Source organism: Rhinolophus sinicus, chromosome 2 (genome assembly GCF_057876585.1).
Source record: "Rhinolophus sinicus isolate RSI-liver-muscle chromosome 2, RSI-T2T, whole genome shotgun sequence".
Taxonomy (NCBI): domain Eukaryota; kingdom Metazoa; phylum Chordata; class Mammalia; order Chiroptera; family Rhinolophidae; genus Rhinolophus; species Rhinolophus sinicus.
The window spans coordinates 108324383-108351803 of record NC_142502.1 but is presented as its reverse complement, the minus strand read 5'-3'; the positions used below and the strand labels follow the sequence as shown (position 1 = coordinate 108351803).

Sequence of the window (27421 nt, the reverse complement as noted above, 5' to 3'; positions counted from 1 at the left end):
TTTGATGGACATGGGTGGGAACCAATACAGGACACTGAGTCCTGAGAGGGGCAGCACGGCTAACAGAAGTTCAGGCGCCTTAGAAGGCAATGCCCAGATCTGACTTGTGAGGTGGGATTATGGGAAGGGGGAGACTGAGAATAGAGGCCCTGATTTCAGTAGCAATCTATAATGTTTCTATCTGGTGTTACTTGAAGTGCATACAAACAGGCTTGTCTCTGAGTTCCCAGGGACCCTACACTTACTTTTTTTTTTTTTAAATGAAAAAAGTAGGATCTGAAAGGAAAAGAGGATTTTATTTCCTTCTCCACCTTCTCAATTCTCAGTAGAAAGGAAAATTCCAGAAAAGGTCATAAACATCTCTTACTTAGATTGTTCTTCCCTCCCTCCTATGTCTACTGTGGGCATCCTGTAGGTTTGGCTCCTGGGTTGTGGGTGGGCACACAGGGTGAGATTTTGCTTGACCTACAGTCTCATCCACTGAAAGCCATCCCAGAACTTCCCTGATGGTGTTCTCCACTCAGCATTTCTTTTCCTGTCTCTTCCAACAAAAGCTAGTCCTGGCTTTACCCTGTAGAGTCACCATCTTCTCTCCTGCCCTTATCCTCTCTCCTCAAAGCTTCACCTCAGATTTTGATTTTCCCCCTTGTGAACATTTCACCTGTGTATGTTTTCTGGATTTTCTCTCCAATTTAATAAAGCCCTTTCACATATTACTGATTGAGCAGAGGGGGAAAGGGAAAATTAACAGATAACTTCCTTTTAGCTATTGTTCTTTTATAATAAAGTGTAAAATATTTACAAAATAAGGACTTTGTAATAACTAGGTAATAACTTACATAGTTATTGGACTACCAGTGGGAGAAAGTCCTGACAGATGTTCCTGGCTCTGGCTGTGACCTTCCAGATGACCTTGAGCAGGAGTGCCTAGAGGACAGGACTGAAATCTCTGGAGGGTGAAGCAAGAGGAGACTGAATTTCTGTTGCTCCTAAAATGGCTCACTTCTGGATTCAGATAAGAAAGAGCCATCCAGAGTTCATGCTGAGCTCAAATTGCATGGTGACAAAATGACAAATTTTGTTACTTAATAAGTGAGTATTTCTAAGCACCTATTATATATTCTGGTGAGGATTATAAAGAACTTCAAGGCATTGTTCCCACCTGAGACACTAACACAGGAAAATTAAATAATTCAGTAAGAATTATCACAAGGCAGTCCTACACAGAATAAAACAAGACTCTAATGAATGAAATGCAGTATTTATGGGCCTTTACCATGTCATCCCATATACACGTATGTTAGCCCTGCTCCGAACCCTTTCTGTGCCCAAATGTCAGTCCCAACAGAACGGCCGCCTGTCACCCACGGAGCCTTGGCCTCACTCTCACCAGGGCACCTTGGCTGGTCAGAAAGCTACTCAGGTTTCCACAGGCCTCCCAACCTTAACTCCATCCAGAATCAAATAGCGGGGCCATGGGTCGCTATTTGCTCTTTTTGGCATTCCCATTTGAGGGACACTGGCAGCCTATCCTAATCTGGACACTATGTCACTGAATATTCTGCCAGAGCCCAGTTCTGGGCTGGGAGGGCCTCAGGCCTGAGCATCTCTCTGAATCTCCCACCAGAGATCTGCTTTGCTAAGGGCAGGATTGTAGCTTGGACCCCAGAAAGGAGGCATGCCAGGTGCCAGAGGGACCTCAGACTTAGGTCCCTGGAGAAAGCCTTGAGGCTGAGAGGGACACCTGAGTTCTGGAAGAGGGCTTGGGTGCCTGAGAAAAAAAGGAACAGGATGCCTGGTTTTCAGTCACCTGGCCAGATGGTGACTTAGCTACTGTGTTTCCCCGAAAACACGACCTAGCCTGACCATCTAATGCTTCTTTTGGAGCAAAAATTAATATAAGGCCTGATATCTCATATTATATTATATTATATTATATTATATTATATTATATTATATTATATTATATTATATTATATTATAGACCCGGTCTTAATATTATAGTAAAATAAGACCAGGTCTTATATTAATTTTTGCTCCAAAAGATGCATTAGAGCTGATGGTCTGGCCAGGTCTTATTTTTGGGGAAACACAGTAACATGTGGCAGCTGCCATGACAGGAGTGTCACTCGTCCTGGGAGGAAAGCAGATACCCCCTAACCTCAGCCTCTAAGCATTGAATTTTCCCAGCCTGGACACTAATTTAAAAAACCAAAACAAAATAAAGCAAAAACACCTCTGCCCCTAGAATGCCAAACATTCAAATGACCAAGGCCTCCCTGCCAAGGCGCCAAAATGGAGTCCCGGGGGTAAAATGGAGCACTTGGCTAGCGGGAGGCAAACGGACTATGGGCCCTGGGGCAGGCCGGCGATTGTCCCTTCCCACTTCTCTCCCTTGTCTCTTTCCTACTAATGATAACTTTGAAATCTAAACGGAAACCCGGCGCTGGGCTCTCATTAGGGAAAGCCACTTCATGAGTGGGTCCCTCCTAAAACGCTTATCGCGCCCTCCCTGCCACCCCCCCCCATCCCCCGGGAGGGAGCATCTCCTGGGAAGCGAGCGCCCACGACCCCCAGGGCTGGGGTGGGCGCGAGGGGCCAGAGCTGAGGGGCGAGCCCAGCAGGGCGGCTGGGACGTGGGGTGGAGGACAGGGCACCGGGTGGCGGGAGCTCTGGATTCCCGGAGGCCGCAGTCCTCTCTCCTTCCCTCGAGGCTCCACTAGCCGGCGGCTCCTGGATCTCGCTCGTACCCGGGCCTCCGCCCCAATAGGGCTGGACAGAGGCCAGCCGCCGCCACTGCCAGCGCGCCGCGCGACAAGCGCGCCAGTGGGGCCCTAAGCGTGCCCGCGGCTCCCGCGGGTTCCTGTCCGCCAAACGCCCCTCCTGGGCTCAGGCTCAGACCGAATCCCCTCCATCAGGCCGGTCTCTACCGGGTTGCAGGCCCGGGCTGCGGCCCTAAGTGCCAGACTGCCAGGCCCGGCTTGGCTTCCACCGCACCCCATGGGCAAGTAGAGCGGGTCAGTGTTTGTGCTGTGCTTTCTCTCATCAAGGAAAAAACATCCAGCCTAAGAGAAAGCGGATGACAATTGCTGGGAAGCAAAGTCTCAACGAACTGAGAAAATGCTCTGGAAAATGGCCATTTTGTAATTTATTTTATACATTAGAATCAAAGGAGGAAGGTTATATGAAATCCATGCGTGGTAGATTAAGGGGGTGGGAGAAAGCAAAGCGGGGAAATGTCTGGGACTGGATAAAAAGTAAAATGGAGAGACACACACTTCTTTTACATAGGTGGGTACAGGATAGTTAATAGCTTTTTACAGCACAGAGAGATGGTATTTGGGGAACAAGATAACAATGAGGGGTTTTGTAGTTTCCTGCTCTGGTGAGGTGGGTTGTACCCCCTGAGGGGTCAGGAAAAAGGGATCACTCTGACATTTCAAGGGGTATGTTATCTTAGATGCAAAAAGACAACAGACAGGCTCACTTAAGGTAAAGACTGACCTTTGTCAAGGAAGCTACAGGCCAAGGATGTGACTTCCCCCTATGGCCCACCTTAGTTAGGAATTTTTATGTCCACACGAACCTATGTGGTTCTTTTCAGCCTCCTGAGTTTGTCAGGTTTAACATGTGGCCCCCTTTCCGTCCACACTCTCACACACATCCTTCCATCCCCCAGTAACCTTGCGAATTCTTTCTTCGGCTTGTTTCACACATGAGAATACCCAGGCTCAGAGAAGTGCCTTGTTTGAGTCCACATGGCGCCAGTGCAACAGTTTATTTTCTCCCAACCTCAGTTTCACTTTGTTCCTTAGGGCGCCAGGTTCCATGTACTGATGGCAGCATGGCCTAGATGGCTGGGATGCTACAGGGACCACCTAAGGAACAAAGTGTAACTGAGGTTCGTGCCAGAGTGTGTCAAGCTCCTTCTTCCAGAGTCTAGGTCTCCCCTTTCAGCCCCTTGGATTTGGGGTCACAAAGCCTTGTTCTCCTGGCCAGTCAGTACCTCGGGCCAGGTCCTTCCTGCCATGCAGCCCTCTGTGACCTTCTGTGACCCATGAACTGGCCTCATATCTGCAGGTTCTCCATCCTCCCCTCACAGTGCACAGTACCCCCTGCAGCTGACTGTGCCAGCACTCACAGTCCACCTGCCCCTGGAAAGTGAGTGCTGGCACAAGAAGAATAAGACCCAATGCTCTAGGACCCTCTCACCTTCATTTTTCTCCCCTCTGCTTCCTACAAAGGCCTCTGTTCCAGAAATAAGACATCCCCAGAGAAAACAGGGTTTTGTTTATTTGTTTGCTTTTGCTGACTGCTGGCCCCAGAGTGGGTCTCCTCTCCTTTGACAGGTTTGATCCCCTTGTTCTCTCCCCCTCCTTGCTCCTCATCCCCTAAATTGTCAGAGATACCCCTCCCTGAAGAGAGAGGTCCCAGAAATTATGGCCACCCCTGCCCGGTAGCAACTATAAATGCCACAGTTATGGCCAAGTGAGAAAAGAAAGCAAGCCAGACATACGGGGGGAGCAACTCTTGGAACCCAGGAGCCCAGATGTCCCAGTCTCCAGCTTCCTACTTTCAGGGAATTTACCGTGACCGATCTTACTCCTCCCACAACCCTGGCCCTGGCAAGCGTTTAATTCTTCCTGAAACTTCATGTCCCATTGAGATGCCAGGTGCCAGCTGTCCCTCTGCAGCCCGTCTCTGCTCTAGGAGCAGGCAGGCTAGGTAACGACTTCCCACGTGGATTATTTCAAGATGAGAAGAGGGAAATTATCTCCTGCCTCCTGCCTCCCGGGGCTGCTTCTCCTTGGAATCCTGTACCTGGTAAGTGTATTGCTGATCAATCCCAGAGGCATGGGAGCCCTAAAAAGTCAGGAGATGAGAGTCCCTGTCCCAGGTACTCTGCTTGCATAGTCTCATTCTTTTTCTGGAAGCAGAGGATGAACTTCTTTTGGCCCATTTCTGTGAAAAGTCAGTACTGATTCTAGCCCCCACTGGCCGTGATTCTGACTCCTACCTTCACCTCGCTGCAAATCCAGCTTTATCCTCTCCCTCCAACCCTCAGTTCTAAGCATGAACACAAATAGTGGCAGTGTTTTGATTTCCCTTAGAATCCTGGAGTGTAATAGCCGCTTGATAAATGTTTTGTATCTAACTTGAAAAATCCTAGTTTCAATATCATCTTTATTCCTTATTAGAACTAGGCTCCGAGTCTGAATAAAGCCCCTTCATTTCCACTGCAGGATGGCATGCCTCAAAAGGGAGTGGGAGGGTAGGTGTGGAGTCGACAGAAACAGGCGTAGGTTGAATGAACAGAAGGCCTTTTTGTGGTGTTTTCTATTTCCTTTGATGTTTATTTCTTGCTCTCTCCCAGTGAGTCTCTCCTGGAGACTCCTGTCTTGCTCATCCTTTTCCTCCTCCTCCCTGCCTCTCTGTGAGCCCATTCATTTTGAACTATTTTTGCTGCAGATGACTTCCAGACTTGTCTCTAGCCTGTCTTTGCTCTGAAATCCATTCCTACATTGCCAGGGTTTCCCCCCCATAACCTCTTCACTTGGATGTCACATCATATTGAACAAACACATGACATTCATGTGTTTGTTCCACAACTGTGTTTGGAGCATCTGCTCTGCATCAGACCTGAAGATATATCAGTGAACAAAGCAGCGACAGGTCCTGCCTTCAGGGGCTCCCAGTCTACTGGGAAAGGCAGATGTCAGTCACACAAGAAATGACACATAAATAAAAAAGACTTAAAAGTGCACAAAAATGCCTGCAGGCAGTGGCTTGTCCTCCCAGCGTCAGGACTATACAGCCACCCTCATCTGCATCCATTCTTTCCCCTGCACGGGGCTCTGGTTCCCATCTCACCCTTCCCTTCCTGCCTTCTCAGTGTTCCCTTTCTCACCCACACTTCTTGCTTCTCCCTCTCCAGGGCCCTTCCCACCAGCATCCAAAGAAGCTCTGAACAGTCTGCATAACAATCACTTGGAAGAGGTTTCATTAATTTATTTTTATTGAGGTATAATTGACATACATTACATTAGTTTCAGGTGTATGACGTGATTGAATATTTGTATATAACGTGAAATGATCATCACAGTAAGTGTAGTTAACATCCATTACCACACAGCTACAATGTTGTTTTGTGATGAGAGCTTTGAAGATCTATTCTCTTAGCAACTTTCAAATATACAATACAGTATTATTGACTATAGTCACCATGCTGTACATGACATCGCCAGGGTTTATTTATTGCATAACTGGAAGTCTGTACCTTTTAACCACCTTCACCCTCTCGCCCACCCACGCCCCCACCTCTGGCAACTACCGATCTGCTCTCTGTATCTATGAGCTTGATTTTTAAAAACAATTCCACATGTAAGTGAAATCATACAGTATTTGTCTTTCTCTGTCTGACTTATTTCACTCAGCATAATGCCCTCAAGGTCCATCCATGTTATTGCAAATGGCAGGATTCTTCTTTTTCATGGCCGTGCAATATTTCATTGTATATGTATATGTAGGTATGAGATTATTTCTAAAATGTAGCATTTGGTTCCTGTCCTTTGGGGTTCCTGAGTAAGTTTGGGGTGTGGGCTGGGATCTGCATTTCAACAAGCTGCCAAGTGATCCTGGTGCCCATGGTCCAGGGTCCACACTTTGAAAAGCTCTGGTCTTCCAGTGTCCATCTTAACAGCCCATATCGTTCCCAGCAATGTCCTATTTCATCCCCGAGTTTCTTGAAATAATGTCCTATAAATATTATCTTCATTTCCTCATCTCCTGCTCACTGTTTGTATGTTTCCTTTGCAAATTTTACCAGAGTAATTCATGTATATAGTTTTAAAAGTCCAATAGTCCTACAGGCTCATTGCAAACAACAGCCATCGCTAATGCACGCGCTCCTTTTCATGTCAGATTCCTGCTTTCCAGAGTAACAACTTCCAATTGTTAGCTTTTTTCTCCTGGTATGTGCACCTACAGATGTAAACATAACACCCATATTATATTGCTATTCACAGATTTTTTGTTTTCCCTTCTTCCCCACCCCCCACCCCCACTCTGGTTCAAGCCATTGTTTCTCAGTCTAGTTGCGTAGGACACAGCTCCGGGGCCCATGCTGGTATTATGAGCCTTGCGCTCCCCCTGGCTGAGCCAGTCGGTTGCCGGTTGGCCGCTCATAGCAGCTCACAGCAGCTATCGCCGACTGTCAGCCTCTCATACTGGCCACCGGTGGCTTACCGCAGCAAAGGACAACCTCTGGCTGCTCGCTGCAGCCCAGCTTCAGGGAGAGCTGTTGTTCACAATCTTAGCTGTAGAGGGCGCAGCTCACTGGCCCATGTGGGAATCCCACTGGTGACCTTGGCGTTAACCACTTGAGCCACTGGGAGGGCCCGCTATTCACAGATTTTAAACAAAGACCTTATATGTATCTTTTATTGGGCCAAATAATATTGTAAGTCCCCAAATAGTTTACTGTCCCAGTTTCACCTCTGAAAAGATTTAATAATTTAGATGTATCCAATATCATGGTGGATAAACGTCCTTTTCAAAACCAAACCAAACAAATTTTTAAAGTTCTATGGAACCTAGTGGGGCCACTGAGTCAGAACTCAGTACACATCTGGGTCACAATAAAGATGGTTTCTAAGAGTGAAAAAAAAAATTCTAATTAGTTTTCTTATTAGTAAACTTCACTTTTAGAAGCAATTATTAAATAAAATGAAAAGGAAGTCCCTAGTAGTAAAATACATGAGCCAAGAGAAAATATCCATGCTTGTTGCCCCATTTGTTCAGAACAACATAATTTATCTAGAATTTGGCTCACACGTTTTAAAATCAACTGTATTAACACATGACAGTACATTTCCAGTTAACTCCTGCTTGTGTCTTAGAAAAGCTTATAAAAAGAAAACTGCTTCACAGATAGTTGATGAGGATGGCTAATTTGGGCAACTGGGGACTAAGAATTAGTTTTTATTCCAAATCATGCCTGCATTGAGGTATGGAATACTCTTATAAGTTCCAAGTGCATGAAATGGCATATCAGAAATTTTCCTTTTTTGCAAAGCAAAATACTAGCACAGTGCTGAATATTCATCTTCTACTTTGTCAGCTCAGTGGTGGAATAGGAAAGCACCAGGCTGGCCTGTGGTGCTGCTACTGATTTCCTCCTCCTCCTGCCCCTTCTGACCTGCAAAGTTTGTTGAGGAGTCAGCTGATAGTCTTATGGGAGCTCCCTTGTGAGTTGTCTTCCTCTTGCTGCTTTTAGGATTCTCTCTTTGTCTTTAAACTTTGCCATTTTAACTATGATGTGTCTTGGTGTGGGCCTGTTTGGGTTTATCTTGTTTGGGACTCTGTGCGCTTCCTGGGCTTGTATGTCTGTTTCTTTCACCAGGTTGGGAAATTTTTCTGTCATTATTTTCTCAAATAGGTTCTCAATTCCCTGCTCCCTCTTTTTTTCTGGTGCCCCTATGATGCAAATGTTGTTATGCTTGTGTTGTCTCACAGGTCCCTTAAACTATCTTCATTGTTTTTTAAATTCATTTTGTTGTTGTTGTTGTTCTGGTTGAGTGTTTTCTGCTATTTTGCCTTCTAAATCACTGATTCAATCCTCTTCATCTAATCTGCTATTGATTCCTTTCAGTGTATTCTTCATTTTAGTTATTGTGTTCTTTATTTCTTACTGGTTCTTTTTTATGGTTTCTATGTCCTTCTTTATGCTTGCTATCTCTTTGTTGAAATTCTCACTAAGTTCCTTAAGCATTCTTATAACCAGTGCTTTAAACTCTGTCTTTGGTAGGTTGGTTGCCTCCATTTCATTTAGAACTATTTCTGGAGATTTCTCCTGTTCTTTTATTTGGAACATGTTTGTTTTTGTTTGTTTGTTTTCTCATTCTGGCTGCCACTCTGTGTTTGCTCCTATGCATTAAGTACATCTTCTACATCTCTTAGTCTTTGCTGGGTGGCCTTATATAGTATGTGTCCCGTGTGGTCCAATGGCGCAATCTCCCTGATCACCTGTGTATGTTCCAGGAGTGTTCATTGTGTGTTGTGTGTGTTCTCCTGTTGTAGTTGAGCCTTGATTGCTTTTGGCACATCAGTGTGTGGGATTGACTCCCAGGCTGACTGACTGTGAGGACTGGCTGCGCCCACAGTGTATGAGCTGCTGTGTGGGGGCTGAGCCCTCAGAGGTGGCTTCGGCCCCACAGGCTCTTGTGCTTGTTGAAAACCTTCTTCGGGTGTGCCATTTGTGGGGTAACCAGGTAGTGCTCTGGTGTGGTCTGAAGCTGGCCTCTGGGAATGCCATTTCTGGTGTCTCTTGGGAGGGGCCCCTGTGCAGGTCAATTTCAGCCTTGACTGTTACTGGCCTGCAGCTACCTGGTAGGAGTCATAAAGCTATATGTGGTTGGCTGCTGCCTGTGCTGGACCTGGAGGCATGTGGGGGTGGCCTTGGTGTGAACTGAGGCCTGCTGCCACCAGTAGTGGGGCTGCGGCCCCTTAGGTCTGTTGCCACCTGTCAGCTTCCCGTAAGGCCCAACCATCGAAAGAGGCTCCTTAGGTGTGCATGCTGGGCTGGTTGACCCAGTGTTGAGAGTGCCCTCAGCAATGTAGCACTAGCTCGGCGGGGTGGAGTTCAAGTGAGTCACAGATGTGGCCAGTGATTTTTACAAAGTTAATGCAGATTCAGTTCTTATGCCAGTGCTCAGCCTGTGACCACTTAGCACAGCATCCCAAGAACACTGCAGCCAGGCACCATTCACCTCGGGGCAGTGCCTGTCCTGTGACCACTTTGCACAATGCCTCATGAACACTGCAGCCAGCCACCACCTCAGGCTCACAAATTCCCGAGAGCTTCCCCTAAGTGGCTGCAGTGCAGGTTTTGGGTCACTGTCTACCACCAAAACCTCCCTGGGCCGACGTGGACCTTTGGCTGCTGTAAAAAGCCTCTGTGTCTTGTGGGTCAGGGCCAGCTCCCCAGGTGCCCAGAGTGCCCCTGGCAATGCAGTTCTAGGTGGGTGGGGCAGGTTCCAGGGAGCTAAGGGGTGTGGTTGGTGGTTTCTAAAAAGTCAATGCAGCCTCAGCTCCCACACCAGTGCGGGGCCCTTGACAACCCTGCAAAAATGCCCTGAGAACACCATGGCCAGCCACTGCCTGTCTCAGGCCCACAGGTTCCTGAGAACTGCCCAAGAGATGCTGCAGTGCATGTCTTGGGTTACTGTCCACAAGCAACCATTCCCCAGGCTCGCTGCCGAGGGCCCGCAACTGCAGCAAAAAAGCTTCTGCAACCTGTGGGGTGGGGCCAGCAGCCCAGCAGTCAAGAGTTTCCTGGGTGTAGCACCAGCTGTGTAGGGGGTGGGGACCCAGAGTATCACCAAGGTGGTGTGCACGCGTGGATTCCACCAGACCAATGTGGTCCCAGACTTGGCCCTTTGGGAGAGCGCTTAACACTGAAAAGATGGTGCTCTCCTGTAGGTCTCATGTGTGTCAGGCTCCACACAGGGACAACAGTGGCTCCTGTCCTTCCAGCTTCCTCCTCAAAACCACACAACTCAGTTCAACTCCACATTTCCCTGGGCCTCCTGAGCTGCTACCCCTCCACCAGAGACCAGGTAAGTGCCTGAAAGGGAGTGAGTCTGTGTGCTGGCTCAGCAAGAGGGTGTCTGGGGTTCCAGCTGCCCTCTGCCCCACCAGGAAGGGCAGACAGAGTCCTCACTGCTGATTTTCACTGCCAGATGCCATGGGAACTCCTCTTCCCATCTCAGGATGCCCGGGCTGGGGAGCCCAACGTGGGGCTGGGACCCTTCCTCTTCAGGGGGGAACCTCTGCCACCAAGGTGTCCCTCCTGGTGTTCAACCACTATCTGTGGGTTTCGGATCAGCCCGTTTAGCTTCTCCACTTCTCCTACCAGTCTCAATGTGGCCTCTTCTTTGTATTCTTAGTTATAGGGGTTCTGTTCAGCTAGTGTTCAGATGATTCTTGAGTTGATTGTTTTATAATTTATTTGTAATTTTGGTTTGATCCTGGGATGCAGTAGGCATAGCATTTATCTAACCAGCCATCTTCCTGCATTCCTCATGTTGCATATGACTCTATCTTATGTTCTGAATCTCCCACTGCTATTTCAGTGACTGACGCTGTTCTGCTATGAATGTAACCACTTCTGATCTAAACACAACCATTGCTGTAGAAGCCAGCACCTCCACGGCCTCTGCTGTATTAGGCCCTCCCACCTTGTTCTGAGTCCACCCTCTCCTGTCACCTGGGCCAACCTCCTCCACGTGGGTCAGGTTCTTCCACATCTGTTCTTAGCACACTCACGTCGACTTCATTGATCAACACGGTTGTGTTAGATCGTGTCACCTCTGCTCCCAGCTATGGCTCTGCCTCACCCACGAGTAAATCTGATTCTACCCTCTCTTCCTCCAGCACCCTCCTTACACCCAGTGACTACATCACAAGAGTACCAGACCCTACCACTTTTATCTACTTGGCTGACCCCTTCTGAAATTGAATAGATCTGCTTCTGCATGAGTCATGGTCTTCTGCCTCCACCAACACCAGTGCCCCCAGTGGACATATCCTACCTCCTCTTCTCTAAGACACTCAGCTCTATTCTGGGATTAATGACCTCCGGTGAATCACTTTCCACTGTCTCCTCCCACCACAACACCTCTCCTCCAACCACCACCACCACCATCAGTGTGTTAGATTCAGCCCCTCTGCTGTACATGCATCTCTCTTCCCTTATCCCCACTACAAATGCAGCATAGTGTGTGACCTGTTTCCTAGGCACCAGGACTACTGGAAGCAGACCAGCTACCCCCACCCCGTTACTACTGGAATGGAATCCGTGACCGGTGCTACCAGCAATGCTGTCTCTGGGATAGCCCCGAATACCTCTGGCCTGGGCACAACTACTATTGGAAAATCATCTACCGCCTCAGTCCCGGGTATCAGGACCACCAGTACAGGACCTACCCCTGAACCAACCACTGCTCCTGGAACCAGCATCACCTTCCATAAAACAGCCCAGTCACCACGGGCACAAACATGCGAAAGCCACACGCCATCAAACATGACTAATCCAAGTGGATATGCAGCCCTGGGCCATCACCCTCATCTCTCTGGCTGCAGTTGCAGTTGGTGTTAGATTGTTAGCAGTACTGAGTTTTTGCCTGGTGAGTCACTGTGAGAGAAGATGGGGGGATCCCCCCTAGAAGATAGATCGTGAGTGGAATGAATAATGGGAATTGGAGCACTAGGATATTCAGAATGAGAGAGCTGTGAGTGGAGAGTCACATTTATCCTAGCCCATTACAGATGAGCAGCAGGAGCAAAGATGGAGTCGTGAAGTCAGACTTCCTGGCTCGTTGCAACAAGGGAGACTGTACACCAGGGGGACTAAGGCGCTTCTTACAGAACTAAGGAAGAGGCATCACAGCTAAGTGGGAATGTGGCTCCGGTGAAAGCTAAATGAAGCAGTTTTAGTAAGCTCAAAGCAGAGCAAGGCTGTGTATCCAAGGGTCAACAGCAGCCTAGACTGTGAAGTGGATCTAGTTTCTTTGGAAATGACAAATTTACAAGAGACATGCAATGTGTTCAGAAACTCCTTCTCTGCCCCTTATCTGGGTGGGAAATCAAGACTGCTTCTCTGTGTCAAAGTAACTTAGATTCTTCAGACAAGATTGGGATATTTCCTTCTTACTGATATGATTTCAAACAGCAAATATGTGATAGGCTATGATTTTAGAGAACCACTTTTTTCACTGATTAAATCACTGAAATAGGTTGCTCAAAGAAGGGACTGTTATGATGCTTTCTTTCCAGCTGCAGTGTCCATTCCAGCTGCAGCGTGTCCTTGGGGAAATGTTCTTTCCAGTGAACTTTGTAGCTGGCTCTGTCCCAGCTTCATCCCAGGTTGTCATGCCAGCTGATGAAGGGCAAGGTTGACTATTACTTTCTCAGTCTGATTTTCACTGTGTCACATAGCATAATACAAAGACCATGAGGAGGAGGGGAACAGAAAACATAAATGACAGATGTAGTAAGGAGTAAGGAAGTAAAGAAGAAAGGTGAAGTGGGAGCCCGAGAGAGTGTGTGGGTCTATGTGGGTGAGTATCTAGAGCAGCGGTGTCCAAACTTTTTTCAACGGTTTTCACCAAGGGCCATATGCGGTAACATACACAAACAGCCAGGTCACTCACTCGAGGTGAAGTACGTATTGCCTCACCTGGTTTATTTAAGTAAACTAAATATATTTTTGGAATTTGCTGCGGGCCAATAAAATATGGATTGCGGGCCGCAGTTGGCCCGCGGGCCGCAGTTTGGACACCCCTGATCTAGAGGGTCATGGAAGCATATCTTTTATAAAGTAGCTGGAACAATAGCCCCAGAAAAAGGATCTCTAGAAAGTGATGCACATTGGCCCCATCAGGCTTTTCACTTCCATTATAGATGCTACCATATGCTACTTCCGGGGGTGAGGAGATGGAAGGGGGCCTCTTTTTGTCTTCTTATGTGATTTTCACCTGAGTAAAAAGAAATCCACCTTTCTAGGTACCTCTCAGCACAGCTCAAAAAGGTTGGGAATTTCAAAATATTTCACTAAATGCTAAGGGCAGATTACAAGCCTTAGCAAGAACAGAAGCCACCAAAACACTTGGCTGGTGTCGGGGAGGCTTCTGACGCTGTGAGAGCTGACATGTTTCTCGGCCTGGAGCCCCTACAGATCTCTATGATGGCTGTGACAGCCACGAGCCAGCCACCAACTGCACTCTTGCATTCTCTTCTCCATCCTGGTCTTACTCCTCTATTCTAATATATTTTTCTTGTTCAATTAAAAGTATGTTTATATTTTCCCATTTTGGCTGTATGTATTCCTGGAAGCAGTCTTCGACATTGGTAGGATGAGCCAGAGTAAATACACAATAAATAAATGAAAATTTCACACACAAGCCAACAAATGGTTGGCATAATTTATGATCAACCTATTTGAGTTTCTTATTTCAGAGTCTCGATTCCTCTCTATGGGGAAAACAAAATGAGACTTGCCGGCCATGTGCGAGCTGCTAAATATTTAAGATACGGGTGTAATAATTACTAGCATTTTGTTAACTATTTACTAGGTGTGAGGTCCAGAGCCAAGAGTGCAAGAGAGCATTGTGTCTCCTTAATTCTGCTTAACCACCTTTGGGGCATGTACTCTTACCCCTTTTTACTGACTAGGACATTGGAGGCAGAGACTGAAATAACTTCCTGAAGATCACAGGGCGAGGAAGTGGCAGAGCCAGGGCTCTAATTCAAGTCTGCTTGAGAGGAGAGCCCATGCTCTTAGAAGTATTTATAACTGGTTCTCCAACCTTTAGCTCCTTATGCGCCTTCCCTTATTTTTCTTTTAATTGAAGTGCACAAATCTCAAGTGTATAGCTTGATTAATTTAAAAATGTGTACACACCCATATAACCACCACCTAATTCATACCATTAAACATTTCTATCATCTGAGTAGTTTCCTTTGTGTCCCCTCCCTGTCGATACCTGCCCAAGCCAACTACTATTCTGACTTCTATTTTGTGAACTTCCATTTATATTTACTGGTCCTCATAGACAGGTTGGTTAATTAACACAATGAAAGACTCCTTGTTTCTGGGAGACTTTACTTCCTATACAGGATGTGGATTTACCCTTGTCTGCAAAACTTAGTGGCATATAACCTTACCAAGGTGCTGCGCAATGGTCATAGCATTCACAGAGAGAATATGCAACTGCAATAATTAGGAAGGCTGTTTTCTCACAGAAGTGAGTACATAAATGAGAGGAAGAGAACCAGCACACCTACAAAAAAGAATGGATGAGAAGAGTGAAAACAGAAAGCACTGGAAAATGAAAATTTGTGAGTTTTGACAATCCAAGAAAGTTTAATGATATAGAAGGAGAGGATTTAACTCTAAAAATATGTTTTTCTCTTTAAGAAAGACTTTTCTTTTCCTCTAATAAATAGAGGCATTTATAATCTCCATGGCCACACCCTTGGTCTTTGTCTGGACCTGGACTCAGGACTGGGCTCTGGAATGTTCCACAGCCTGGAAAATCAACTGGTCCATGGAGGAGCATATGGCTTTGGATATGGAGTGGGCCATGGAGTAAGCCATGGTTTAGACACAGCCACAGATGTGGTTATGGCATGAGTCATGGCAAGAGTTATGGACATGGAGGAGGACATAACAAGAACCATGAAATGGATCACAGACGAGGCCACCCAGGAAGCCAAGGAGGAAAGGGGAGTATGGACATAGACTGGACAATGGAGGATGCTATAGAAAAGAAAATACTGGGGAACAAGGGATCATTGAGGAGAGGCAGTGATCATAAAATGGGTCTTGATGGGCTTCCAAAAGGTCTTCAGGGAATTGCCCATACAGATGGTCATGAGCAAGTTTAAGAAAGGAACAAGAAAAAGGGTTACAGAGAGTGTGACCAACAAAGCAACCAGAAAAAGAGAGAATGGCTCTGGGGGAGACCTGCAGTCTCATCAGGTTTGGAAATGATCTCAAGTAAAAAATATTCCCTGAGCTTAAGCACAGTTCAGAAGCTCTTAGGAGATGACAGGGACCAGCCCTAGAACAATCTCCCTTTGATCTCCCAATGTGCAAGTGACAGGCTGTGCACCTTTGGCTTTAGATTTCTTTTTTGTTTCCTCAGGATGCAATGTGACCAGTAAGAAGAAGCATGTTATTATTACAGCTTAAAAAGAAAAAAGAAAAAAAGAAAAAAACCTCATAATATTTCTGGTAACAAGATGATTTGTTTACTTATTATCTGTCTGGGCATTTTTTTCCTTCCTTTTTTCCTTTATTACTAAATACTATGTGCTAAGCATTGTACTAGTGGACGTTAAATGCACTATCATTTAATAATTTTGAAATTTATAATCTCAAAACAATCTTTTGAGAACTTCCACTCTTCTGGCAGTAGAGTGGACAAGGTACATTAACCACTCCTCTCAATGAAAGCAACAAAAAGTGCTGGATAAAATATTGGAAAATATCTTTGTAACTATATAATTAGCTGGGTAGATAGTAGTTAGTATTTAGGTCAACAACAGAGAGAAGATGGAGGCTCAGAGGGGTTGAAGGAGAGCGCTGAACCAGCCTTTACCTTGAGGGTATTTGCCAAATCCGGTGTACTTGAGCTTCCCTTCTCACAGCTTCTTAGTATGAGGGAACAGGAGGCAACGTCCAGGACCTGCACAAGGGGTGGAGTTTAATAGGAAACCCTAAACAGACCTGAGACCCAACAAGGTTAAAGCTTCAGTGTATGGTTAAATTAGAACAAAACTACATTGCCCATCATTACATTGGGACTGAGAAAAATGTCTATTTCTAAACTTGACATTGAGTGGAGGGGGTAAAAAAATCTGCCCTGAGAAATTGTAAATTGCCTGACCTTTTTCATTTTTTAAAAAAAGTCAGAGTAAGACAAATTTATTGAATCATTTTGTAATGAGAACAAAAATAAAACACACACTCATAGAGAGCAATAAGATATTTCTTAAACAGGGGAAAAAAAATGAGAATCCTTTCATAGTCTTTGCTTAAATCAGTAGTCTAAAAGGACAAAGACAACAGAGAAGGTTTAAAACACTGTTGAGTTAATTTCTAAGACGTCTGCAGGGTGGTGGTGGTGGTGGTGGGGAGACTGTATGATCTTGTTGGATTCTGAAAAGAAAACTTTCACACCAGAGACATCTCCTTCATTGAAAGATGGTATCACATCAAAGATTATCATGGCAAAAATTGTCAGTTGACATTTCAGGGGCCCCAGCTAAGGAAATGGCTTTTATGACTGGTTGAAGGGACAGATTCCAAAAGCAGTGGGAAGTCACCCTCTAATTACATCAGACTTGAATCCTGACCATGGAGTTGACTGGTGAAAGGTACACAGCAGAGATTCTGTAAGTGCTAGCTGGCAACGTGATCTTTACCAATCTGATTTCCTTCCTTCCTTCCTTCCTTCCTTCCTTCCTTCCTTCCTTCCTTCCTTCCTTCCTTCCTTTTTCAGAAAAATTGAGGTACAATTGATGTATAACATTATATTAGTTTCAGGTGTATATCATAATGATTCAATATTTGTACACATTGCAAAATGATCAACACAGTAAGTCTAGTTAACATCTGTCAGGGTTTGTAGCTTCAGATCATACAAACTGGGCTGACAGAAAACCAGCCTAGACTTACTCAGTGCCTTCTAGGCCTAGACTCTTCCTCTTTACTTCTTCGTCTGCCAAATGCTATGTGACAAGTGAGGAGAAACTCACTGGGATGCTCTACAAATTAAAATCTCAAAATGTGCTTGGAATCTATATATTTATGTTTTTCTTGTTGTTTTTCTCTTGTCCTTTATTACGCATATTTATTATATGCCAAACACCATGCTAGTGCCTTTAAATATACCACCATTTATCTCTCAAAACAATCCAATGAGAACTTAAATTTCTGACTGTATAATAGGCTAGGAGCCTTGACTTAAAATACCCTGAAAAACTTAAAATGGTGGACTAAACAATCTTAAATGAGTCAATTAGTTGGCAGGAAAGTAAGGAGTGCTACAATTAAAGACTAAGTTAAGGTAGGAACCCAAGGAGGTAAGGGGAGTACTGAAGCCAACTTTTGCCAAACCCAGTGAACTTAAGCTTTAGTAGCACAGCCTCAGTATGACCAGCCAAGGTGAGGACTCTAGCAGTAGATCCTCACATTAATCTGAAACCCTCAGGGAGAGTGTAAACTAAAAATAAATCCACCCCTCCCCTAAGAAAATGCAAGTAAAATTGCCTGTCTCTAAACTTGGTGCAGGGGAAGGGAGAAGTGGGGGAAGTCTCTTGAGAAATAGCTTGTAACCACAATACTTTACATGGTTTGCAGCCCCAAATCATAGGTAATTCAAAAGACCTCAAGATAATCATTTAAAAGAATCCCCCAACTGCAATGCTTCCATATGCTTACTCAAAAATGCAAATTCAAGAAACTTCTACAGATAACATCACAAGAAAAATAAATTCTCAATCACAAAAATAAGTCTCAGTCACAAATGGAAACAGACACCAGGAGTGAAAGCCAGCAAGTAGCAAAAGGAAACAAAACAGTAGGATAGGATCCCCAAAACTGTAGGTATTGGAATTGTTAAATACAGAATATAAAGCAAGTAGGTTTAAATGTATGTCATAGCTTTATGGTTGTCCATTAATATCCATTCTCCATCTTTAATAATCTCAAGTTTTAGTTGAGCACAAGTCCACCCATCTAGAGGGTGTATTTCACAGTCTCTTTTGAAGTTTACTATAGTCATGTGATCATTGTCTGCCTAATTTATGTAAGCAGACAACTATAATCTCTCATGAAGTTACAAAACAAGATGGAATTAAAATACTTGATAACATTAGGGTATGAGTTGGGAGATGGGGAATAAGAATTAAAGTGTTTCAAATTCCTTGTAATGTTTTGAAGAAAAGTGAAAATGTTAATTACATTTAGACTCTGATAAGTATGCATGTAATTTTTTTTAAAGGATAACTTATAAAAGATGCGATCTGAACTTGAACGCAGGACCTCTGCTCCACACAATCCTAGATGAGAAAAAGCTTTCTTTCTTAGAGTGCTATTGGCGTTTCAATGACAGAACAGAATTTTGGGGAGTCCAAGACCCAACCTATTACTGACTGGCTCCTTACTCTCAGCCTCAGGAACTGCCCATCACAGCCACTGGTTAAATCCATGCTTGAGCCTTTCCCAGCACACCTGGTCCCTTCCTGACTCTCAGACTCACTCGTTCCAAGCTCCTTCATGTCTCCAGCTTCTTCCTGCTTGCCAGCTTCTTTCTAACAGGCCTTACATGTTGGGGATGCTCATTCATCTACAAATAAACTACCTGAGATGCCGCCTCTTCCATGAAGCTTCCCATTGACAGGAGAATGGAGACAGCTGACTTCTGTCACACAGACTACGTATGGAACTCCCATCAATCCCACCCCTCTTGCCCTGGTCACAACATGCCTTCATCATGAACTCCCAAAACCTTCCACTCATTTGGGTTTGCACAGTCATGCTCATGTAGCTGACCGTGTGTCCTTTCTGCGGCTGTCTCCATGTCCAGACCCAGCGTGAAGGTCCTGGAGGACTTGGACTGTAGATCTCCCTCCCCCAACAGACTTGAAGTCTCCTAATGTGGTGCTTGAGGTATACCCTACTGAGAGACGCTTCATTAAGGCTTGTGAGAAGGAACATCTGTAGCACCCCAGGATGGAAAAGGTCCTATGGATTCCTCTGCAAACAAGCAGGAAGGGAAGTCCTATTGTTGAGGGTCATAAGGGGGCCCTATGACCCCCTCACCTTCTGGGTCTGACAGGTAGCTTGTTCTTGCATTTTCCTCACACCCTCAGCGGCTAAGCCTGAGAGACCCCAAAGATGGCTCCATTCATGCCTGGATCTCTCTTCCCCTGTTCATTTAATGTGCATTGTTGAGTGCCTACAGCACACCCAGCAGCACTCCCTCGGTCTTTTGCCCATAACCCAAGAACCCAGGTCCCTTGTTACTGCTTTTTTCTAGTCTCATATTTCTGTTTGCTTGAGAGGTGTGGGGTCCTGCCCCCTTAGCTCAGTCCATTAGGGGTTCTTCTTGCTAAAGCAGACACACAGGACTTCCTGACCAGGAAACAGAGTCGTGAAGTAGAACAGGTTTCTGGCCCCATCTCTGCCTCAGAGGGTGGGTCCCTTCCACTCTGACAACCTTGATCTCCTTATCCCATTCTACTTCCTGCCACAACCCCACACAGTGCCTGTGTAGTGTGATCATGTCATTCTCCCTTTTCACCTTCCTCTTGACCCCTAGTCTATTTCTTCCCAGGCTCAGTATTGTTTTGTTAGCTGCTCACAGTTGACAGAAGAACAAGTCAACTTCCCAACTCCTCCCAACCCATGTGAAGCTATAAAAGGCCCCTGCATCTCTTCCATGATAAACAAAGAGGCAACAACATCACATGGAGGAAGCTTAAGGGACCCAGGCATCCAGTCTCTCACCCCCTCCCACCTCCCCAAGCTCAAGGTTCTTCCCAAGAACACATACTTAAGAGACCCAAGCTCCTGGAAGCTCCAGCCTTTATCTCTTCACCTTGAACTCTTCTTTCTGAAGAATACTGCTCTTTGCTTTCTAGGTCTTGGTCATATCTGGGATCCAGGCATCTTGCTTTCCAGCCACCAAGAGGCAGATCGAGATGCAGAAAGGAAACATTCTTAAGTATTGGTTACTATTGCATCTCCTACTTTTAGAACATGGTGAGTGATTTTCTTTAAAAGTGGGTAATCTGAGAACCTTTGAGGAATTGTGGAGATGGTGACCACTACTAGAATAGCTCTGGTTCTGCTCCAGAGAGTGAGGACCATCGTTTTACTCCAATCATTTCAGTCTAATCATGTGTCACCGGGGAGGCAGTCAGAGCACAGTGGTTAAAACTGTGGACTCTGGTCTCAGATTGCCTACATATGAATCATGGTGCTATCTGTTACTTGTGTACTTTGGGTGAGTTGTTTAACTGCTCTGTGCCTCAGTTTCTGCATCTATAAAATGGTAATAACCTGTGTGATATGGCTGGGGGATTTAATACCAAGAATAAGAAGAGCTGACTATTTTAAAAAATATCACTCATCTACATTCTATAAACTTAATTTCTTGCCTGTTCCTAATCTTGATTCCACATTAGCCTAAGTTAGTCTCGGACCAAAGAGAATCAGATTCAAGAGTTAAAACTGACCCCCTTGCCCCCGTTTCCACACCCCTGACACTCAAGCGCTCCATGGGCCGTCTCTTATTACATACCTGGATGGCGTCACTTCTTAGGGAATTCGGCATTTCTAATCAAATTTAGCCCTTGTGGGGGCAGAGCCCCAGAAAGTAGTTTCCAGGCTCTCGGCCTCACATAGAAAGGTGTTGGCTCAGGTAGTAAATGGCCATCAGCTGTGGCTAGTTGGCCATCAGCTGTAACCAGTGAGCCATTGGCCACTAATATAACTGCTGTGGCTACGCTAGCAGAGAGAAGAAGAGAGAGAAAATGGGGGCTAGCAAGAAGATGGCGGCTGGGCTGGCAAGTGTGGATGGCGGTTTGCGGACAGTGTGGATCCAGCCTCCATTGAGAGTATAGTGCCGCCAGAGAGAATATAGTGGTATGACTCCCCTACCTATGGCTCCGTGGGTGTTCCTTTTTGGCCTCACCATATCCTGCGTTCTTATGTGGGGAGCGGGAGCAGAGACCCCGCCTGGCGCCCCACACGACAAATGGCGCAGTGAGCAGGGTCTCCCGCATGACACCCTCTTCTAATTTTGACTCATCTATTCTGTTCTCCACAATTTCTCAGATAAAATCCAGTCTCTCACATATAATCTCTACTTTTGGTCATCTCACTTTCCTATTTAGTTTTACTCATGATTCTGATCTTAACCTGAATTTGTACCCATTGCAGAATTTGGGGACCTTCCCAAAATAGAGCTACATTCTAATCTTATGTTAATGCAAATAAGACTAAGGAAAAAATACACGTGTGCAGAGTGAGGTGATAGGCACTCCTGTCCCAGTTAGTAGTAAAATGAGCCACAATGAGATAAATACAGGCTCTGGGGAGCCTGAGTGTCTTTGTCCCTCAGGGCAGTGAAGGGCACAAAATAGGCACAACCTGAACTCCAGCTGAGCTTCCAAGAAGACTGAAAACTTCCCTGTCCTGTAGGTCTTGATTTGTAGCGCTGCGTCCCGGGAGATCTTACACATTTAAGCTACATATACTTGTTCTGCTCCAGCCTCTGCTGTAATGGTCAGGAGCCCCTGGCACTTTACTGCATACAGACTCACTAGCCCCTTTAGAAAAGGCAGATTCCTGGGCCCATCTCAAACTCTGACTCACTGATCTGGGTAGTTTGTGTAGGCATCTTTATTTTCAACAAGCTCTCCAGGTGATCCTAATGTAGGTGTTTTCTGAATAACACTCTGAGAAATATTTTCCAAGAGGGGAGTAATAACACTAAGAGTGAATTAATATATACTGGTTTCACGTGGATCCTACAATTCCTTTATGATGCTTTTAATCTGTATTAGATCTTGTATAGCAGATTTTGGAATAACCTTACTGCCAGTGAAACTAGTCACATAAACCTGGTGTTGGGGGTGGGTGGGGAGCATGATTTAGCATGGCAGCTAACAGTGCCAATTCAATAGCCTGGGTTCAAATTCCTGTTCTACTACTTACCAGCTGTATGAACTTGAGCTAGACTCAACAATTCTAAGCCTCAATTTCTTCATCTTAGCTGGTGATAATAATAGTATCTATTTTATGGGCCTGTAGTGAGCATTAAATAGAATTATCTACGTAATGACTTTAACCAAATGTTGAGCAGAAAGTATATATGCTCAATATGCATTTGCCATCATTTATCATTATCATCAGGCATAACCTCCAGTGGCAGTAGCACACCTGTCAATACTAGATCCAGTGTAGCCTCCAGTAGGCCGAGTACAGCCTCCAAAACTAAACCCAGTTCAACTGCAGGTGGTACCAGTACAGCCTTCAGTACTGGATCCAGCGTGACCCCCAGTGGGACCAGCATAGCCTCCAACACTGGATCCAGCGTGACCCCCAGTGGGACCAGCACACCTGCCAACCCTGACTCTAGCACAACCCCCAGTGGGACCAGCATAGCCTCCAACACTGGATCCAGCATGACCCCCAGTGGGACCAGCACACCTGCCAACCCTGACTCTAGCACAACGCCCAGTGGGACCAGCATAGCCTCCAACACTGGATCCAGCGTGACCCCCAGTGGGACCAGCACACCTGCCAACCCTGACTCTAGCACAACCTCCAGTGGGACCAGCATAGCCTCCAACACTGGATCCAGTGTGACCCCTAGTGGGACCAGCACACCTGCCAACCCTGACTCTAGCACAACCCCCAGTGGGACCAGCATAGCCTCCAGTATTGGATCCAGCGTGACCCCCAGTGGGACCAGCACACCTGCCAACCCTGACTCTAGCACAACCCCCAGTGGGACCAGCATAGCCTCCAACACTGGATCCAGTGTGACCCCCAGTGGGACCAGCACACCTGCCAACCCTGACTCTAGCACAACCTCCAGTGGGACCAGCATAGCCTCCAACACTGGATCCAGTGTGACCCCCAGTGGGACCAGCACACCTGCCAACCCTGACTCTAGCACAACCTCCAGTGGGACCAGCATAGCCTCCAACACTGGATCCAGTGTGACCTTCAGTGGGACCAGCACAACCTTCAATTCAACGACTGGAGGGAAGCCCAGTGGGTCCCTGAAGCCTTGGGAAATCTTCCTCATCACTCTGGTCTCGGCTGTAGTGGCTGTGGGATTCTTTGCTGGGCTCTTCTTCTGTGTGGTGAGTGCCTAATATGTAGGAAAGTGCCTTGGGGAAGGAGTAGCAGGAACATAAGGAAATGGGGTATGAATAATAGAGGCACAAGTTGTGGGTGAGTAGGGAGGAAAGAAAGATCAGGAGAGAGTTACTAAGAAGAAATAGCCAGCTAGAACCAGAGGAGCCAATCAATGTGCAGAGGAAACTATTGCCTTGAGGGAAAAGGGGGCCAAAAGAAGGAAAGAGTACTAGGTGATGGAGATGGTTTGAAGGGGAAGAAGATTCCAGGAATCCATGGTGAAGATTGGGAGGGGGGATACAATTCTGAAACTATTCATCCTTATTTTTCTAGAGAAACTCCCTGTCCCTGAGAGAAGTTTTTGACACAGCTGTCTACTACTCCCATGGCTCCCGCATTGGCCTGGGGTCCTAGAGGGAATCACAGAGTCCACCATAGGCCTAGGTGGAGCCCTAACTGATTCCGGAAGAGACCAGTATCCTCAATTGCCATGGAGATGAGAGGGAGACACAACAGGCCCTGAGCAGCCGCTGAAGCCAGAGTGACACATTCTTCAGGGAGGAAGCCGACCCGGGAGATTTGAGATCTCAGTGTCCTTTCTTTCATCCCCAGGAGTCCCCTCCGAACTTTGTTTCAGTCCATGACAGCCTTTGAGAAGATACTTCCTCCTTCTCTCTTGCTTTTACTACTAGACATTGGAAAGAGGAGACTCTATTGATCATTTAGCTAAGAAATAAACACATCTAAAACATATGACAGAACGTGTGTGTGCACATAAATGGGTGGCTACAGGGCCAAGTTGAATTTCCCGGTTATATGAGAGAACCTCCATGCTGGAATCCATCTGGCAATCAAAATCTCCACAGTAAAATCCAGAGACCTCATTCATAACTAATTCTTCTTGCCCCAAACAGTATCCTGACACTCACTTAGGTTGACAGAGGAATTGAGTTGGGAGAAGTGAGAAGGGAGGGCATGTGCCAGGATTCTGAGGGCTCATTGAATAGGCCTGTGATACACAGAGACGACGTGTGGCATGTTGAGAACCCAAAGTCTGAGGAGGTGGAGAAGTGCAGTTACGTGTGCTGTGGGCCAAGGTGTGTTCACTCAAAGTCACAGTTTTCAGGGCATTTACATTTGCTCCAGACCGGGGCTACTTGTCCGAATGAAGGTGCTAATTGGCACTTTTTTCTCTCAGAGTGCTCCCTTTGGAGGCAGAGAGAAAGCGCTTCCTGTTTTACGAAGGAGAGGTCTTTCCGGCCAGCCGTAACCTTTCTGGCTAAGGTCTAACCATTAAAGAGGCTCATGGCAGAGACACCTGGGGTAAAGCCTGAGTTTCTCATGAATTCCCCTCCTAGAAGGGCTGTACACATCCCTTTCATGGGTTCAGGAGAGAAGGCTACCTGATCCTACAGGTCTTAGGGGACAGAGGGAGCTTCTTTGGAAAGTTGAGTTGCTCCAGATTCCATGAGGCAGTGAGAGGGCTCACGCCTGGGACAGAGCCCTCAGGAGAGAATTAAGTTTGTTAGTGAGTTCACCCCAAATTGCAGCAGGGGAAACTGGTTTGCTTTCCAATACTCACTGGGTTTCTCAAAACCCAGAGTTGAAATTAATTCATGAGGCCACTTAAGCCATAAGCAGGCCAATCATCATCTTACATAAAGGGACCCGGCAGCCAGGAGAAGCTGAATCGAACCCCTGACAAGGTGCCTCCCACTGGTATGAACTGTGGGAAGCATAATGTGAAAAACATTAAAATGAATGTGATAAGACAAGAGAAATCATTTAGATAATTAAAATTGTAATACACACCTTTTCACATTTAAAATTATAATAGAGAAAATGAAAAAGACTGGCCACTGTTGAGACTATTAGTCACCTGGAAGAGCAAGTGGGAAAAATAGCTCAATTAGACACATCAATACAGAGACAAAAACCACCTAGAAAATGGGAGACACCTGGAGGATAAATTCAGGAGCACTAGCATGTGAGTAATAGGTTCAAAACATAAAAAAGGAAGAGATAGATGAGACGAAGTAAAAGAATAATAAAGAAGATTTGAGTCTGCAGCTTGAAAGGGTTCGCTAAGTACAACTCTGAATATACTAACAACCATTGACTTATCTACTTGAAACAGGTAAACTATACCGTATGTAAATTATATCTCAATAAAGCTATTAAAATATTATTACCTGGCATTATAAAAACTGTGTGAATAAAAATTTTGGTTTCCAAAGCTACACAACAAGTGACTCAAAGTGATGGGCACTTGGAGATAAAGGGAGATGAAAAGGGAGGAAACCAAGGTGAGCAATTTATCTTGTGATGAATTCACACAGTTATTTTGTGAATATGTCACTACTACCGGAAACTAGAGGTGTTTGTAGAGTCAGACAGCATCGTTACTCAATTTTCCTCACGACATACACTCACATGAACACGCTGTTTTAACCCGACAAAGCCGCAGCTCACCAAACATGCCTGCCCCACGCAGAAGCCCAGGAAATGGCCAGCAGTGAGTGCTGCCCCTCCCAGACCTTGTGCTTTTGCTCTGATGGCCCAGCACAGTGAACTCCGAAGGAATCTGTCCCATGCTCTTGGAGGTGCGTGAAGACTTTCTGAAGAATGTAATGCAGGTGTGGGACATTTTACAGGAATCATTTTTCAGATCTTCAGTTTCCATATGTCTATTTTTGCCTAAAACTGATCTGAGAGTACCTCTGTGGTCAGAGCATCGGTCTAGTTATACTTTTCTAACTCCCCTTTATCTTCTCTAGCCCCTATACTAGTATGGTGCAAATGAAGGGGTAACTCAAAAATCTCTTCTAATTTAGGCGTCATATACCCAGAGTAGGGCTTCATGTTTCCCCTGCCTCATATAAATTCCTGTTAGGGGCTACATGGTCCGTAATAAACTGGTAATTTTGGTATATGTTAATATGTTATCTATTCAGATATATTGTAGAGTGAGGTAGCAGGAGTAATACAATTCTGCTTAACAAACTCTTCTATTCCGTCCTGTGTCAAAGAATGCACCCCTCCTGAGGGAACATCTCCTGAAAGGAGAGCAAACACAGCATCAGTGAGAAATAATAACCTGGCTGAAAACCCTATGGCCAGTCAACCCACCTTCTTTGTCTGCCTATTTCAGAGTATTCAGGATTTGTAAACATTTGCTAGGAAACAGCAGCTTATATGAAGCACACGTCCCTGGCATGTACATCATTCTCTGTAAGGACATAGAAAGTCTCCTACACCAGTTTCTTGGTCTAGGTCACAGTTGTACATTTTGCAACTGATTTCAAGGGGAAAGATGTTACTAGTTCCACATTTATTTCTAACTGATTAATGTTACATCTTAAGATGAAAGGAACATAGAAAGGCCGGACAGCACGTCAGCTAAGAGCACAGGTTGAGGAACTAGAATTTCTGGTTTCACATCTAAACTTACCGTGACCTTGCACAAATTTCTGAATTCTTCTGGGTTTCCCTTTGCTCATCTGTAAAAATGAGGGGAACAGGCCAACCTAGTGGCTCAGGTGGTTGGAGCGCTCTGCTCCTAACGCCAGGTCATGGGTTCGATTCCCACATGGGCCAGTGGGCTGCACCCTCTACAGCTAAGATTGTGAACAACGGCTCTCCCTGGAGCTCGGCTGTGGAGCCATGAGCAGCCGGAGGTCGTCGTGAGCTGCTTGAGCTGCCATGGACTACCGTGTGCTGCCATGAGTGGCCAGCAGCCAGAATGAGCGGCCGGCAGCCTGCGAGAGCTGCTGTGAATGGCCTGGGGGCGAGTGCAAGGCTCATAATACCAGCATGGGCCAGGGACTGAGAAACACGGCTTGAACCGGAGTGTGTGTGTGTGTGTGTGTGTGTGTGTGTGTGTGTGTGTGTGTGGAGGGGGGGCAGAAGAAGAGGGGAAAAAAAAAAGAAGAGGGGATAATGCACCCACTTCATGAGGTTGCTGTGAAGCCCTTAGGA

At 45.8% G+C, this 27421-nt stretch overlaps 1 protein-coding gene across 1 annotated transcript; it reads left to right on the top strand.

Annotated features, from left to right (window-relative positions):
* The first annotated feature begins 2295 nt into the window (after positions 1–2295).
* On the top strand, positions 2296–23966 carry MUC21 (mucin 21, cell surface associated). Its single transcript, XM_088796339.1, is given in 6 exon segments — positions 2296–2309; positions 2771–3004; positions 4103–4161; positions 22490–23448; positions 23777–23847; positions 23849–23966. Coding segments are annotated over 6 exon segments (1455 nt in total).
* Positions 23967–27421: the final 3455 nt, after the last annotated feature.